Below are 13744 nucleotides of genomic sequence, written 5' to 3'. Positions count from 1 at the left end.
TTACCTTCTCAGATATTAATACGGTATACTGACCGACTTGAGAGACTGAGTGATATCCTAGATTGTGAAGGATAAATTGTGTTGACTGTGTGTTTCTTGAGCCCTTCATCAAATTGACATGTGATAATTTTATCTCATATCTCACAACTTTCCTTAATATGGACGGGCGCGGCAAAGCGCGCCTTTAAGGTCTAGTGATCCCTAACATAGGTACCCATAGCTCTAGTAATAACTGCATATTTACTCTCGACGAGAGAGCCAGATGCCCACGAGTAGAGTTATACAGTCATAGATGTTGTCTCCCTAGCCCGATCCGTATCCTTTCAGATGTTGTTCCATTGTACAAGATTAACAGAAAATTAGTTTTAGCAAAGTAAGCTGAGAGCATGGAGAATACTTTTATTTACATGCACCATCAGCTACACTAGTTCAAGAAAAGAAAATGAAAATTTCAAATGTAGCGCTACAATGCAATAATAATGTCCATAAGCCAGGTTTACAACGTATCCACTCTTCCGCTCTATCTAGTCTGGGATAAATGTCTCAGCCGTTGATGGCCTTGCGGGTTTGTGGGGGAGGGGTGTGGGTGGGCATCAGCCCCCCTAACATACACATGGCTGTTATTTGTCTTTCAGTAAGTAGCGCATTTGAATCCTAAACTTGCAGTTTTGAGATAAAAGCGGTTGATATCCGCTGCTCGGTTAGATAGACGGATATCTTTGTTCAACATGAAAGTTCCCCATCTCCTTAGTTGTTGCTTTCCTCATGAGCACGCCACCAGAGGTACTGCCTGCCGCACTATGGTTCTGCCCAATACAGTTATACAGTCTTAGATGATGGCACCCTAGCCCGAGCCGTATCCATTTCGGCTATTGTACCAATGTACAAGATTAGCAACAAAATAGGCATTAGCAAAGTAAACTGCAAGATGAGAGCATGGATAATACTTTCCTTTTTTACATGCACCATCACCTACACTAGTTTAAGAAAAAGAAAAGGAATTTTCAGATGTAGCGCTACAATGCAATAATAATGTCCATAAGCCTGTTCAGTGAGTGGAATGTCATTCCGATAGCCGGGTTTGCAACATATCCACTCTTCTGCTCGGCCTAGTTTGTTATAAATGTCTCAAAAGCTTTGGCCTAACAAATACTCAGGGACACAATAGTGCAATATTTTATGTGGTGGGGGCAGTACCCTCTTGTAAGCGTCCGTAGTCCCTTTAGCAGATGATCCATCGAAATCAAAATCCATGTGTGCAGAGTCAGGGTTACACAAAGAGGAACCGTCTTCATCCTCACTCCCAGTCCACTATCTCCAACCATCAGATTATCCATTGTATATGGACAAGAAATAACTGGACCCACATTGCAACAACCAATTACAAGTCAAGCGAGGTCCTGGATGAGATCGTCCTAATTTCTAGGCATTTTTCTAAACTACTATGAAGTGTGCTCGATCCATAATCTATGATACAAGTAAGTAACTACCATGGCTTCTACCACCGATGTGGCCGCTCTTTCGGGTGTCGGTCACCCATCCATTGTAGGACATGACTAGAGCTCCCTGGGGCACTGTCGCGAAGCATGGACACGTGCCCAAGGTTGAGGGTAGGCACGGTAAAATCACCCCTGATTACAGCGATTCTATTTGGACATGTGACTTCACAATCTATACACGTGAGCTTGGAGCCTTATTATGCTTCTAGGAAAAAAATGCAGTACGTGTCAGGCCCAACCCTCATGTGTTCACAGGGAGCGTGGCGGCCGCCACATGGCCGAGGCAATCATGATAATTAGGAATTTTAACATGGTTTGGACCGCATTTTAGCTAATTTTGTTATTGTGATTCTGGTGCTAGTGAAATAGCATGACACCGATACGACACAGACCAACTAAAGTTGCCACGTGGCAAAGTCACAGCCACGGAGTTTGCTATCCGTCAGTCACCCCTTCACGAATCGAACGGTTGGCAACTCGTTTGCTCCACGATTTTATAAAATCCTCATTTTTGTTATTAGTTATGAATTTTGAAATAAAATGTGTTTGTTGTCAAACTTATGTAGAGGATGGTACGAGCACCAACCGGTCAAGGAAGGAGAGAGGGACGGACAGGTACATGTTTGTCGACACGCCGGCCGGCCGGGCGTCGCGAAGACAAACCAATACAAGCAAACGACGCCGACGAGTCAGGCACGCCAAGCCAAGTCGGCGAGACAGAGAGATCCCCGGGTCCATCTCACATTCTCACCACACCCCGTGCGGGGCGTGGAGCACGCTGGAATCAGACACCGGAATCCGGATACGTGGCTGCGCTCCGCCGGCTTCCACGTTTCTGCACCTCCTCTGTCTTTCTCTGCACCTGTGGCCGCGAGAGAGTGAGAGCCGTACAGGCCTCCCGACCCATCGTGAACCATCCCCGGCGCCGGCGACCCGAGAGCGCAGCGCCGCCGGGTAAAGATCCCAAGATTCATCCGTCACGTGCCCCTGATCCTGTCGCCCGCATTTACGATTCTTTGCTGTACTACTGCACTGTGTACTGTACTGATGCGCGCGTGTCTCTCCGATCTGACAGCAAACCAGTCGGCAGAGTTGGACCTCGAGGTAGAAGAGGCGGAAGCTTGGACCTTGGACTACACAAGGCGGTGACGCGAGCGCCTGAGAGGAGCGGCTGGCTCGCGGCTTCTTTCCCCCACCCACTACTTCTCTTCTCGGCCGGGGAGGCGGCGGCCCTGTTCCCGGCCAGCGCCTGATCTCCCCGTCGGCGGTTCGATCGACGGATCACTAGGTAATCTACCTCCGCCTCCCTCTTCCTCTTCCCCTTCCTCTGCGCAAGCTGCTTGATGCCCGCTGTTTATCCGTGTTCTATGTGGGCGTGGATTGGGCCATGGAATCATGGCGCAAAGGTTTGCCTTTTCCGTGGGGTGCCAGGTTGCCACTCCCTTTTTTCTTTCTTTCGCTGTTCGGCGATTAGGAAATTGAGCACTGTGATCTCTCCCTCTGTCGGCAAGAAAACATTCTTCAGTGACAGGCTGATACAATTTATTGTGAATCTGGTGGCAGGGGTCAACCACTGTCATCCGCCATGCTCATGGACACCACTGACCCGAGCTACTGGCTCAACTGGAAGTTCCTGCTCTGCGCCACCTGGGTCTACTCATGCATGGCGCTGGCCTGCTACCTGATCTGGAAGTACGAGGGGCCCAGTTCACCGGCCGGCAATGGCGACGGAGCAGACGCAGAGGAAGCGCAGCCCAGGGTCGGGCCGGGAGTTGTGTATCTTGAAGATTGCTGGAAGCCCTGCCTTAAGCAGATCCACCCTGGATGGCTGCTGGCGTTTCGCCTCGTGTCCTTCTTCACTATGGCTTCCATAATTACCTATGATGTTGTTGTCGATGGATGGACCGTCTTCCTCTACTACACCCAGTAAGCCACCCTTCACCCTTCTTGGTCATAATGCCTGTAAACCAACGTTTTCGCTCTTCCTTGTGCAAGTGATCATTTCTTACTAGAGTAATGTTCAGAACTTTTCTTGATTATGGTTCTTTTGTACTTTTTGACAGGTGGACGTTCTTGCTTGTCACCTTGTATTTTGGGGTATGTCTTTGCTTTTATTAACTTACTTACTATGTAGTGTTCACTACTACTAGCAGCTATTCTTACCTACACCTGTAACTGAATAAAAGCATTCCCTGCCAAACAAGTACTAGCTAATATATGAGATACTTTTTGACTGAATAACATGAAGTATCAATCGTGCATGCTTTCTCATTGTGCATTCCGCTGGTACTTACTAGGCGATGCCTCTAACGTACACCTTCTTCATCTGTAGCTTGGTTCGGTGCTTTCAATTTATGGATGCTATCAGCATGCTTACGGGACGAGTGGGGATGGATCTGGTGCAGATCATGGCTCATATATCATTGTTCCAACAGGGGAAAGTAGATATGACAATGGCACTAAGACTTCTTGTTTCAGTAGAACACATGATGGCCGGGAAATTGCAGGATTTTGGGGTTACCTGTTCCAAATCATGTTTCAGGTAATTCGCCGTGCCTAATTGTTGTCGCTTCACATTTGAACACAAAATGCACAATGTAGATGAACTGCTGGACAGCAGAAATGAGAAACGGGCAATCAGGATCATATAGACGTTTCTTTGCTTGACACATCTGTGATTCTTTTAAAATTCCTTCTTTCTGTTCTTTCTAAGTTCTAACCCACGCAATTTAATATTTTGTTTCAGACGAATGCAGGTGCTGTGATGATTACTGATCTGGTGTTTTGGTTCATCCTCTACCCTTTCCTTGCCCGCAATCAATATGATATGAATTTTGTGAGTATTCAATCACATATTTCAGGAAGTATGTGATCTTTAATCTATTTGTTTGAAGAAATGGGAAGAACCAATGCCACTTGTTTGTGTATCTACCTTAATTTTACCGTAGTATTTATTCCAGAATTACTTGCAAAACCATAAGAGACTATATACAAATGTTCCAAGTCCATGTTTTTCTTGTTATTCTTTATGATAGCGTGCTACTCTCGGTCTTGCAAATGTTGAGACTTTGTCTTTGTCTGGACTCTGGAGGCTTCCTTCATGAATGGCTGAGTGGTTCTAACATCTTTGCCAAATCTTCGTTTTTTTTTGTTGCGTCACCTCTCTAGGTCATTTTTTTCTGCCATAGGACATTGTGGGTGTTCTTACTGATTGCACATGTCTGCACTTGTGCAAGACAGATACACAATTTATAATGATAAGTGTTGAAGTACTGCTTCCAGCAGCTCCATTAGTTATTTGGTCTGGTCGGTGAAAGAAAAAGAAAAAAAAAACATGATCAGACATTGTGGTACTTTACCTTTTTCATCTGGGCCTTAATACACTCGACCTCAGAACAGAATTTATTTGCAGTGGGTTGTTAACCTATTCTTTGCTACATTTCTTATTTGATGTTTGTGATCACATACTGCAGTTGCTGATTGGAACACATTCAATCAATGCTGTCTTCATAATTGGTGACGCCACTCTTAATAGCTTGGTAAATATTTTATGCCAGAACTTGAACCGTACCACAGCCAACTAATATTTATACTGATTATTATATCTGTAATCGCAGCGTTTCCCGTGGTTCAGAATAGCATATTTCATGATGTGGACAGGCATATTTGTTACTGCTCAGTGGATCATCCATGCCAATGTGTCGATTTGGTAACATTTTAACTTACATTTCCCGTTATATTAAATACGATTGAAGTATAATTTTCTCATGTGTTTATATTATTCAATTTATTCAGGTGGCCTTACCCGTTTCTGGACTTGACATACCCTGGAGCACCTATATGGTAAGCAGAGAAAAGATGTACTTCTGTAGTGCTGAATGGCATTCTAACGTGCGCAACTGCTGCATAACTGAGTTGGTATCGTTGCGTAGAATTTATACATAGATGAAAGTAGAACCTCTTGATAGTCCGAACACAACAAATAATTAGCGATGCAAATACTCTTGAGGATGAACTGTTTTTCAAGTTAAGATTGACTGCGCCTTAGACATTTATCCGGGCTGTGGTTATTTCCGCGGATACTTTTCAGGGTATACGGATTAGTGAACAGATGAGAAGGTGCAACAGAAATATGACCAGTTTGACATTGTAGTTTATATTTTATGTTCTTGTATACTGTGCCATACGTTGCACTTAAATTATAACAGAATCTAGTCGCCTCACTTGATTAGGATGGTTTGTACTGTAAAGGCGTATTGTTTTAACTTGTAAGGCTTTCTGCCACACACAGTTATTTTTTCTAGAATACTTCCTGCAGTGATCTTGATACTGTACTCATGGCAGGTACTTGGTGGTAGCGTTGCTGCACTTGCCTTGCTACGGTCTCTTTGCCCTTGTTCTGAGGCTCAAACAATCTCTGCTGCAAAGGTGCTTCTGTAACAGCTACACGTAGACAAGAAGATACACATATACATACTGCTAAAATTTATTCCCATTTTTTTCCTTGTCCTGAAAACTACACGGAGCTGCTGGGACATACTTAGCTACATTCTTCAGAGTTAGGTGCCTGTGATTCCTTGTACCCAGAAACCACGAGCTCTTTACGAGTCTCTTTCTTCAAAGTGGGTGTGTAAATTGAGTAATTGACACGGCATATGTCCCCCCAAAATTTTGAGATTCATAGCTTCTTTGCACGAGTTGTTCGTTTCATTCTGTTTGCTGAACTTCCAGTGGAGAAATTTGTACGGTCCAACATGTGGCATGCACCATTTCAGTGCTGCTTTGGTTGAATTGGTGTTGCCGTCCTGTTTTTTCGCAGTAGTTGCCTGTTTTCACCCCCACACGCACTCACAGTGTGGCGTGGCGTCAAGTGGTAGAATGCAAAGGGCGGTAGGAAGTCTGAATTGATGAGCAGGCATTGCTGCTGCTGTGTTTGGTTGCGTAGAATTGGAGCATGGAAATGGAATTTGGGCCAAATGGACCAATTCCGCCGTTTGGTTTGCCCTTGGAATCTCCGCGTGGAAACCCACCAAAATTCCACGCTCTGAATCTCCTGTGCAAATAGTCGGGCAAACATTCCGAGCCAGCGACCTCGGAAATGCTCGGAAACGAGCGTACCCCTTCGCTCGTCACCCTCCTCGTATCTCTCCCGTCGAGGCCTCGCCTCAGGCCTCTACCGCCGCCCGCCGCCGTTTCCTGGCCGTGTGGCACCGCCGCCCGCCGCCGTCCCCGGCCGCGTGCCCCCCCCCCTCCCGCCGCCGTTCCCCCGCCGCCGCCGCGTGGCCTCTGAGCTCCGCGTCCCCTCCGTCCTTCGATCTCCACGCCGTCCTCTGAGCTCCACATCCCTCCGTCCTCCTCTGAGCTTCGCGTCCCCGCCCTTCCGTCGTCTTCCTCTCCACTTCCCCCGCCCTCCTCGCCCACATCCGCATCTCTGATGGCCCATCTATGAGCTCGCCCTAACCCTAGAACAGCAGCGGTAGGGGATTTGCGTCGGGCAGTGGCTCTCCCTGGCCTGTAGGGGAACGGCGCGGCGCTGGGCGGTCGCCTGTCCCTGGCCAGTAGGGGAACATCGCCATGCGGTGACCTCTTCATGCCTCTCTCCCTGCCCCGTTTCCAATTCTAATTTGAGGCTACATCCAAACAGCAATTAGAATTCTGTGCCACCATTTGATTCCAACAACAAATACCTTGTACACCCAAACAACAGAATTGAAATGGAGGCCATTTCCTTTCCACCTTGGATTTGGAATTTCGGTCCAATTCAATTCCACGGCTAAATTCTGTGCATCCAAACCAGTCTGCAGATTTTTTGTCACCTGAGTTGATGTCCACCCCATATTCGAAATGTATTTCTTAAAATTGTAAGAATATGATAAGTTGATTTTTTTTACAGATGTGAATCATGCTGTAGCTTGAATCTGTGTAAAGTCATAATTCAAAATATGGCCATATGCATATTCGGTAAGAAGAAGAAAAAACAATGCAAAAATCAAATGCACCCATTGTCCCGAAAACATATTTCAAATATCTGGAAATTCTGAAAAAAATATTTGGGTGTACACCTAGACATTCTATGTTCGCACACAAAGTTTCTCAAAAAATAAAAATTATGTGGCTACACAAAAAAAAAAATCGGTGCTCCAAAATAGCTTTTCATGAGGCATTATTTTTATCTTTTTTACATAGGCTACGCAAAATATCTTTTTCCGCAAAAGTTTTGTGTACGAAATAATTTTCGGATATACACCCAGGAATTTTTTTCCAGTGCTTAAACAGTTTTAATTGCATTTTTTTGTAATAGCTGCGTCTAAAAACAGCTACTCCCTCCGTCCCTTTTTTATTAACTTGGGGGAGAAAAACGTGTAAACAACACGTCTGGTCACGCTCTAACATTGTCATAGGTAGCATAATGATGCATAATTATGTGAGTTTTCCTCTTAAAGATGATTAAAATGCTCACTGTAAATCAAAAGCATAATACAACAGAAAAAGATAGACCTAGACTACTAGACCCTCACCCTGCGGCTCAGCACTGGCTGCTGTTGGAGAGGATGGGAGAGGGGCCAGCCAGCCCTACATCTGGGGTGTAGCAGATGTAGGAGAGCGAGGGAGAGAGCACTGGATATGCACATTTAGTCAGGGCTAGTCCACAGTTACAGAAATCAGTTGGACACGAAGAGCTTGATAAGCATATTTAAGGAGTAAAACAGCCAAAGATAGTGAAACCTATTGTACCAAAGTAACCTCAGAGCACATAACTCGTGCAGCATTTTCAACCCAAATTTCACATCAGATCATTGCATAGCAGAATTGGTTCCAAAAGGCTGACAGTACTTCCAACAGCAAAACATCTGTACAGCACGTTAATCCAGGAAGTTGATCAGTGTTGGCGCAGGTACCATTTTCTGTTTTAACAAAAAGAAAAACCTCTAGCCATTAATCAAGTGGACCTCTTTTTATTGGTCACAATGCTATTACTGTGATAACTCAATCCATACATGTGTTCTTACAAGCACAAACATCAGCAGATTTGCAAGCATAGTTCTTACAAGCACAAGCATCATCATCATATTTGCATAAGCACAAGCATATTTGCACAAGCATCATCATCAGATTTGCACAAGCATATTCCGGAACGGAGGGAGTACTTATCTGTTCTTCTTGTCATGCAGTTCCATCATGGTTGAAGTGGAAGTACTCGAAGAAGATAATGGCCATGTAGTCAATGATGCAGGAGGTGTTGGGCAGCCATCTGGAAAAGACCTATCAGACCAAGCAAGATTTGGAGCTTACTTTGCAATGCAATTTATACAGACCAGAGATGGAAAGGTGGATAAAAAAAACAAGGAGCTTGTTGCTAGTCTATTAAAGACAAGTCTAAGTACAGTTGAAAAAATCTGGAAAGATGCACGACAACAAATTACGTAGATGTTTCATCGAAGAAAAAAGGCAGAGTTGGACGTAAGAGAAAAGATCTAGAGCTCTCCAGGGTAACCTCAATCCCATTGAATAGAAGAAAAACAGCCAGAGCTCTAGCAAGGGAACTCAATGTTAGCCGAACAACCTTGCACGAAGGTTAGAATGGGGTGAACTAAATCGCTGCTCAAACACTTTGAAGCCAGCTCTAAAGCCAGCTAACAGAATTGAAAGACTGAAGTTCTGTATGTTTATACTCCAAGAGTGCACAATGACAGATATGAGTGTTTTCTTCAAGGAAATGGACAATTTTGTTCATATCGACCAAAAATTGTTTGACTTGACACAGAAAAACAATGTGTACTATCTAGTCCCTGGAGAGCCTACCCCATATCGGACAGTGCATAATAAGAACAGTATAGGGAAGGTTATGTTTTTAACTGCTGTGGCTAAGCCAAGGTTTGCCATTATTGATGGAAAAAAGGTTTGCACTTTTGATGGAAAAATAGGCATATGGCCATTTGTCACTGAAACTGCAGCTGTTAGAAGAAGCGAAAACAGGGAAAAGGGTACTCTTGAACTCAAATCAATGAAAGTTAACGAGAGATGTAATGAGGGATTTCATGTGCAATAAAGTAATCCCTGCTATACTAGACAAGTGGCCGGATGAGGACGCGAGGGAGAACTATCTATATACAACAAGACAATGCCACCCCACACATCAAGCCTAACGACTCTGTTTTCCTACAAGTTGTTGCACAAAGCGACCTGAACATTGTGTTACTTGCAACAACCACCTAATAGTCTCGACATGAACATTCTAGATCTATGCTTCTTTCGGTCTATTCAATCTCTCACCGATCGCGAGAGCGCCTAAAAATATTAGAGAACTGATTGAAGCTGTGCAGGAAGAATTTGAGAACTATGAGGTGGATAAGCTAGCTAAAAGCTTTCTAACATTGCAAACATGCTTGAGAGAGACTATGAAGAAGCAAGGAGGGAATTGCTATGACATCCAACACATGAGTAAAGATAAAAGGATAAAGGAAGGAAGACTCCCTATCTTTCTTACTTGCAAGGCTGATCTAGTTGCAGATACATTAAAAATTATAGAAGAAGCACAAGCTATTGAGAATAGCACAAGCAGCAAAGAAGCAAAAGCGGAAGCGGCTTAGCGGTTGATAGAAGATGCGAAGCAAGAGCAAAAGAAAAAGCGAAGCGAAGCGGCACAACAAGCATCTTGAGTAGTTTTAAGTTATGCAATACTCCGTAGTTATTTATGGATCATCTACAACAATTCATCTACAACCATTATTTATGCTACTGCGTGGATCATCTAGAACAATTCACGGTGGTATTGCTAAGCTCATGTTGAAACTTAACACACGGATCTGCTCTTGCAGTGTCCTTACCTCCATGTAGAAAGAGGTGAGCTTTGCAATATCTTTTTCAGATGTCCCGAATAACAATAGCATGCACAGTGTTGTCAAGAGACTACAGTTGTGTGGTTTGTGAAGAGATATTACTTTGGACACATGCTCCAGTGTGATTGCATCAAGGATTATCCCCTTCCTGAGGTGGATCTCCACGTAGCCGCTGCTCCCCTTGAGTGGAAAGCACAGCCGGGCTCCCCAAGGCAGGCTGAATCATCTTTTGAGGCGATCACCAGACCTTGCCTCCGGCACCAAATGGGAATGCAGAGAGAAGACCACCGGCACGTTTTCCGGCGTCATAGGGCTCGGAGTAGCGAGTAACAATCTCCCCGGCCAAAGCTCGAACCCGGTCCGGATCGAGGTCGCTCCCAGAATCCGAGCCCAGGGTCTCCTTGATCTCACCCAAGAACGCGTCGAACTCGTCTTTCCCGAGGAGCTCCATCCCCTTGATCCCGCCGAGCGCGTGGTTGAGGTCGTCGGTCCTGGCGTGCAGCAGGTTGAGGTGTCCCTCGAGGGCGAGCCTCTTCTCGTCGAGCAGCGAGGCGAGGTCGCCCCGCGCGGCCCCGACCTCGCCGTCGATCTTGCGGTCGACGGCCTCGAGCTGCAGCTGCAGGCCCCGGAAGGCGCGGACGAGGGAGGCCTCGACGTCGTCGATGCGCGCGTTGTATCCCGCGAGCACGGCCTGGTCGAGCGGCGCGAGGGTAGCGAGGGGGGCGGCGTTCTTGGCGGCGACGCTGAGCAGGGTCAGCCACCTCGGCTGGCCCGAGGAGGAAGGGGCCTCTTCCGCCGCAGATATCTTTCCACGGGGACCCCCTCCTCGCCAGGGCTCTCCGCCACCAGAGCAGGCTTCTCCGCCACCTGATCTTGCATCGCCGCCACCTGATCCGTGGCAAATATCGAAAAAAATGCAACCTTTTTCACGGATCCAGCCGGGGCGTGGAGATGGAGATGAAGTGCCTGAGATGCGGGCCGGAGGAGATGCGGGCCGGAGGAGATGCGGCAGCGACGCGTGTGGAGAAGGCGGCGAGTAGCAGGAGAAGGGGTCGGGGACGGGGAGCGGCGGCGACGCAATGCCTACGATGGGGACGGGGTCGCGAGGAGCGGAGGAGGTTGCGAGGAGGAGTGCCCGGGCGAGGTGAATCGCGACGGGGACGACCGGGTAGCAACGAGGAAAGGACGAGGGTTTTTTTGCAAAATAACCGGCGCGTCGATTAAATCGGACCGGAGGGAGACAAGGGTTTTTTTGCAAAATAACCGGCGCGTCGATTAAATCGGAACGGAGGGACCGGTCTGATTTAATCGACGCGCCGGTTATTTTGCAAAAAAAACCCTCGTCCTTTCCTCGTTGCTACAGGGTCGTCCCCGTCGCGATTCACCTCGCCCGAACCTGGCACTCCTCCTCGCAACCTCCTCCGCTCCTCGCGACCCCGTCCCCATCGTAGGCATCGCGTCGCCGCCGCTCCCCGTCCCCGACCCCTTCTCCTACTACTCGCCGCCTTCTCCACACGCGTCGCCACCGCATCTCCTCCGGCCCGCATCTCCGGCACTTCATCTCCATCTCCACGCCCCGGCTGGATCCGTGAAAAAGGTTGCATTTTTTTCGATCTTTGCCACGGATCAGGTGGCGGCGATGCAAGATCAGGTGGCGGAGAAGCCTGCTCTGGTGGCGGAGAGCCCTGGCGAGGAGGGGGTCCCCGTGGAAAGATATCTGCGGCGGAAGAGGGCCCCTTCCTCCTCGGGCCGGCCGAGGTGGCTGACCCTGCTCAGCGTCGCCGCCCCCTCGCCACCCTCGCGCCGCTCGACCAGGCCGCGCTCGCGGGATACAACGCGCGCGTCGATGACGTCGAGGCCTCCCTCGTCCGCGCCTTCCGGGGCCTGCAGCTGCAGCTCGAGGCCGTCGACCGCAAGATCGACGGCGAGGTCGGGGCCGCGCGGGGCGACCTCGCCGCGCTGCTCGACGAGAAGAGGCTCGCCCTCGAGGGGCACCTCAACCTGCTGCACGCCAGGACCGACGACCTCAACCACGCGCTCGGCGGGATCAAGGGGATGGAGCTCCTCGGGAAAGACGAGTTCGACGCGTTCTTGGGTGAGATCAAGGAGACCCTGGTCTCGGATTCTGGGAGCGACCTCGATCTGGACCAGGTTCGAGCTTTGGCCAGGGAGATTGTTACTCGCTACTCCGAGCCCTATGACGCTGGAAAACGTGCTGGTGGTCTTCTCTCTGCATTCCCATTTGGTGCTGGAGGCAGTGCTGGTGATCAGTCTCAGAAGATGATTCAGCCCAGCTTTGGGGAGCCTGGCCAGTGCTTTCCACTCAAGGGGAGCAGCGGCTACGTGGAGATCCACCTCAGGAAGGGGATAATCCCTAATGCAATCACACTGGAGCATGTGTCCAAGGTAATATCTCTTCACAAACCACACAACTGTAGTCTCTTGACAACACTGTGCATGCTGTTGTTGTTATTCGGGACATCTGAAAAAAGATATTGCAAAGCTCACCTCTTTCTACATGGAGGTAAGGACACTCCAAGAGCAGATCCGTGTGTTAAGTTTCAACATGAGCTTAGCAATACCACCGTGAATTGTTCTAGATGATCCACGCAGTAGCATAAATAATGGATGTAGATGAATTGTTGTAGATGATCCATAAATAACTACGGAGTATTGCATAACTTAAAACTACTCAAGATGCTTGTTGTGCTGTTCCGTTCTCGCTTTTTCTTTTGCTCTTGCTTCTCGCATCTTCTATCAACTCGCTTAAGCCGCTTCCGCTTTTGCTTCTTTGCCGCTTGTGCTATTCTCAATAGCTTGTGCTTCTTCTATAATTTTTAATGTATCTCGCAACTAGATCAGCCTTGCAAGTAAGAAAGATAGAGAGTCTTCCTTCCTTTATCCTTTTATCTTTACCCATGTGTTGGATGTCATAGCAATTCCTCCTTGCTTTTCATAGTCTCTCTCAAGCATGTTTGCAATGTTAGAAAGCTTTAGCTAGCTTATCCACCTCATAGTTCTCAAATTCTTCCCGCACAGCCTTCAATCAGCTCTCTAATATTTTTAGGCGCTCTCACAATCGGGTGAGAGATTGAATAGACCGAAAGAAGCATAGATCTAGAATGTTCATATCAGGACTATTAGGTGGCTCGTTGCAGTAACACAATGTTCAGAGTTAGTTTGTGCAACAACTTGTAGGAAAACAGTGGTCGTTAGGCTTGATGTGTGGGGTGGCATTGTCTTGTTGTATATAGATAGTTCTCCCTCGCGTCCTCATCCGGCCACTTGTCTAGTATAGCAGGGATTACTTTATTGCACATGAAATCCCTCATTACATCTCTCGTTAACTTTCGTTGATTTGAGTTCAAGAGTACCCTTTTCCTCTGTTTTCGCTTCTTCTAACAA

General features: G+C 47.3%; 1 protein-coding gene and 2 pseudogenes across 1 annotated transcript; 2 read left to right on the top strand and 1 right to left on the bottom strand.

Moving 5' to 3' along the window:
* The first annotated feature begins 2677 nt into the window (after positions 1-2677).
* On the top strand, positions 2678-6191 carry LOC124661145. The gene is made up of 9 exons (XM_047199002.1): positions 2678-2787; positions 3063-3425; positions 3563-3596; positions 3832-4041; positions 4246-4335; positions 4973-5038; positions 5117-5208; positions 5295-5342; positions 5844-6191. The coding sequence occupies exons 2-9, from the start codon at positions 3085-3087 to the stop codon at positions 5950-5952; spliced, it is 990 nt and encodes a 329-aa protein (XP_047054958.1). The 5' UTR covers positions 2678-2787; positions 3063-3084; the 3' UTR covers positions 5953-6191.
* Positions 6192-10261: 4070 nt separating this feature from the next.
* LOC124664038 lies at positions 10262-11785 on the bottom strand (annotated as a pseudogene).
* A 193-nt stretch (positions 11786-11978) lies between these two features.
* Positions 11979-13007, top strand: LOC124664037 (annotated as a pseudogene).
* The last annotated feature ends 737 nt before the right edge of the window (positions 13008-13744 follow it).

Source organism: Lolium rigidum, chromosome 6 (genome assembly GCF_022539505.1).
Source record: "Lolium rigidum isolate FL_2022 chromosome 6, APGP_CSIRO_Lrig_0.1, whole genome shotgun sequence".
In the NCBI taxonomy this organism is placed as follows: domain Eukaryota; kingdom Viridiplantae; phylum Streptophyta; class Magnoliopsida; order Poales; family Poaceae; genus Lolium; species Lolium rigidum.
The sequence above is the reverse complement of the archived record's forward strand: the minus strand, read 5'-3'. Positions and strand labels throughout refer to the sequence as shown.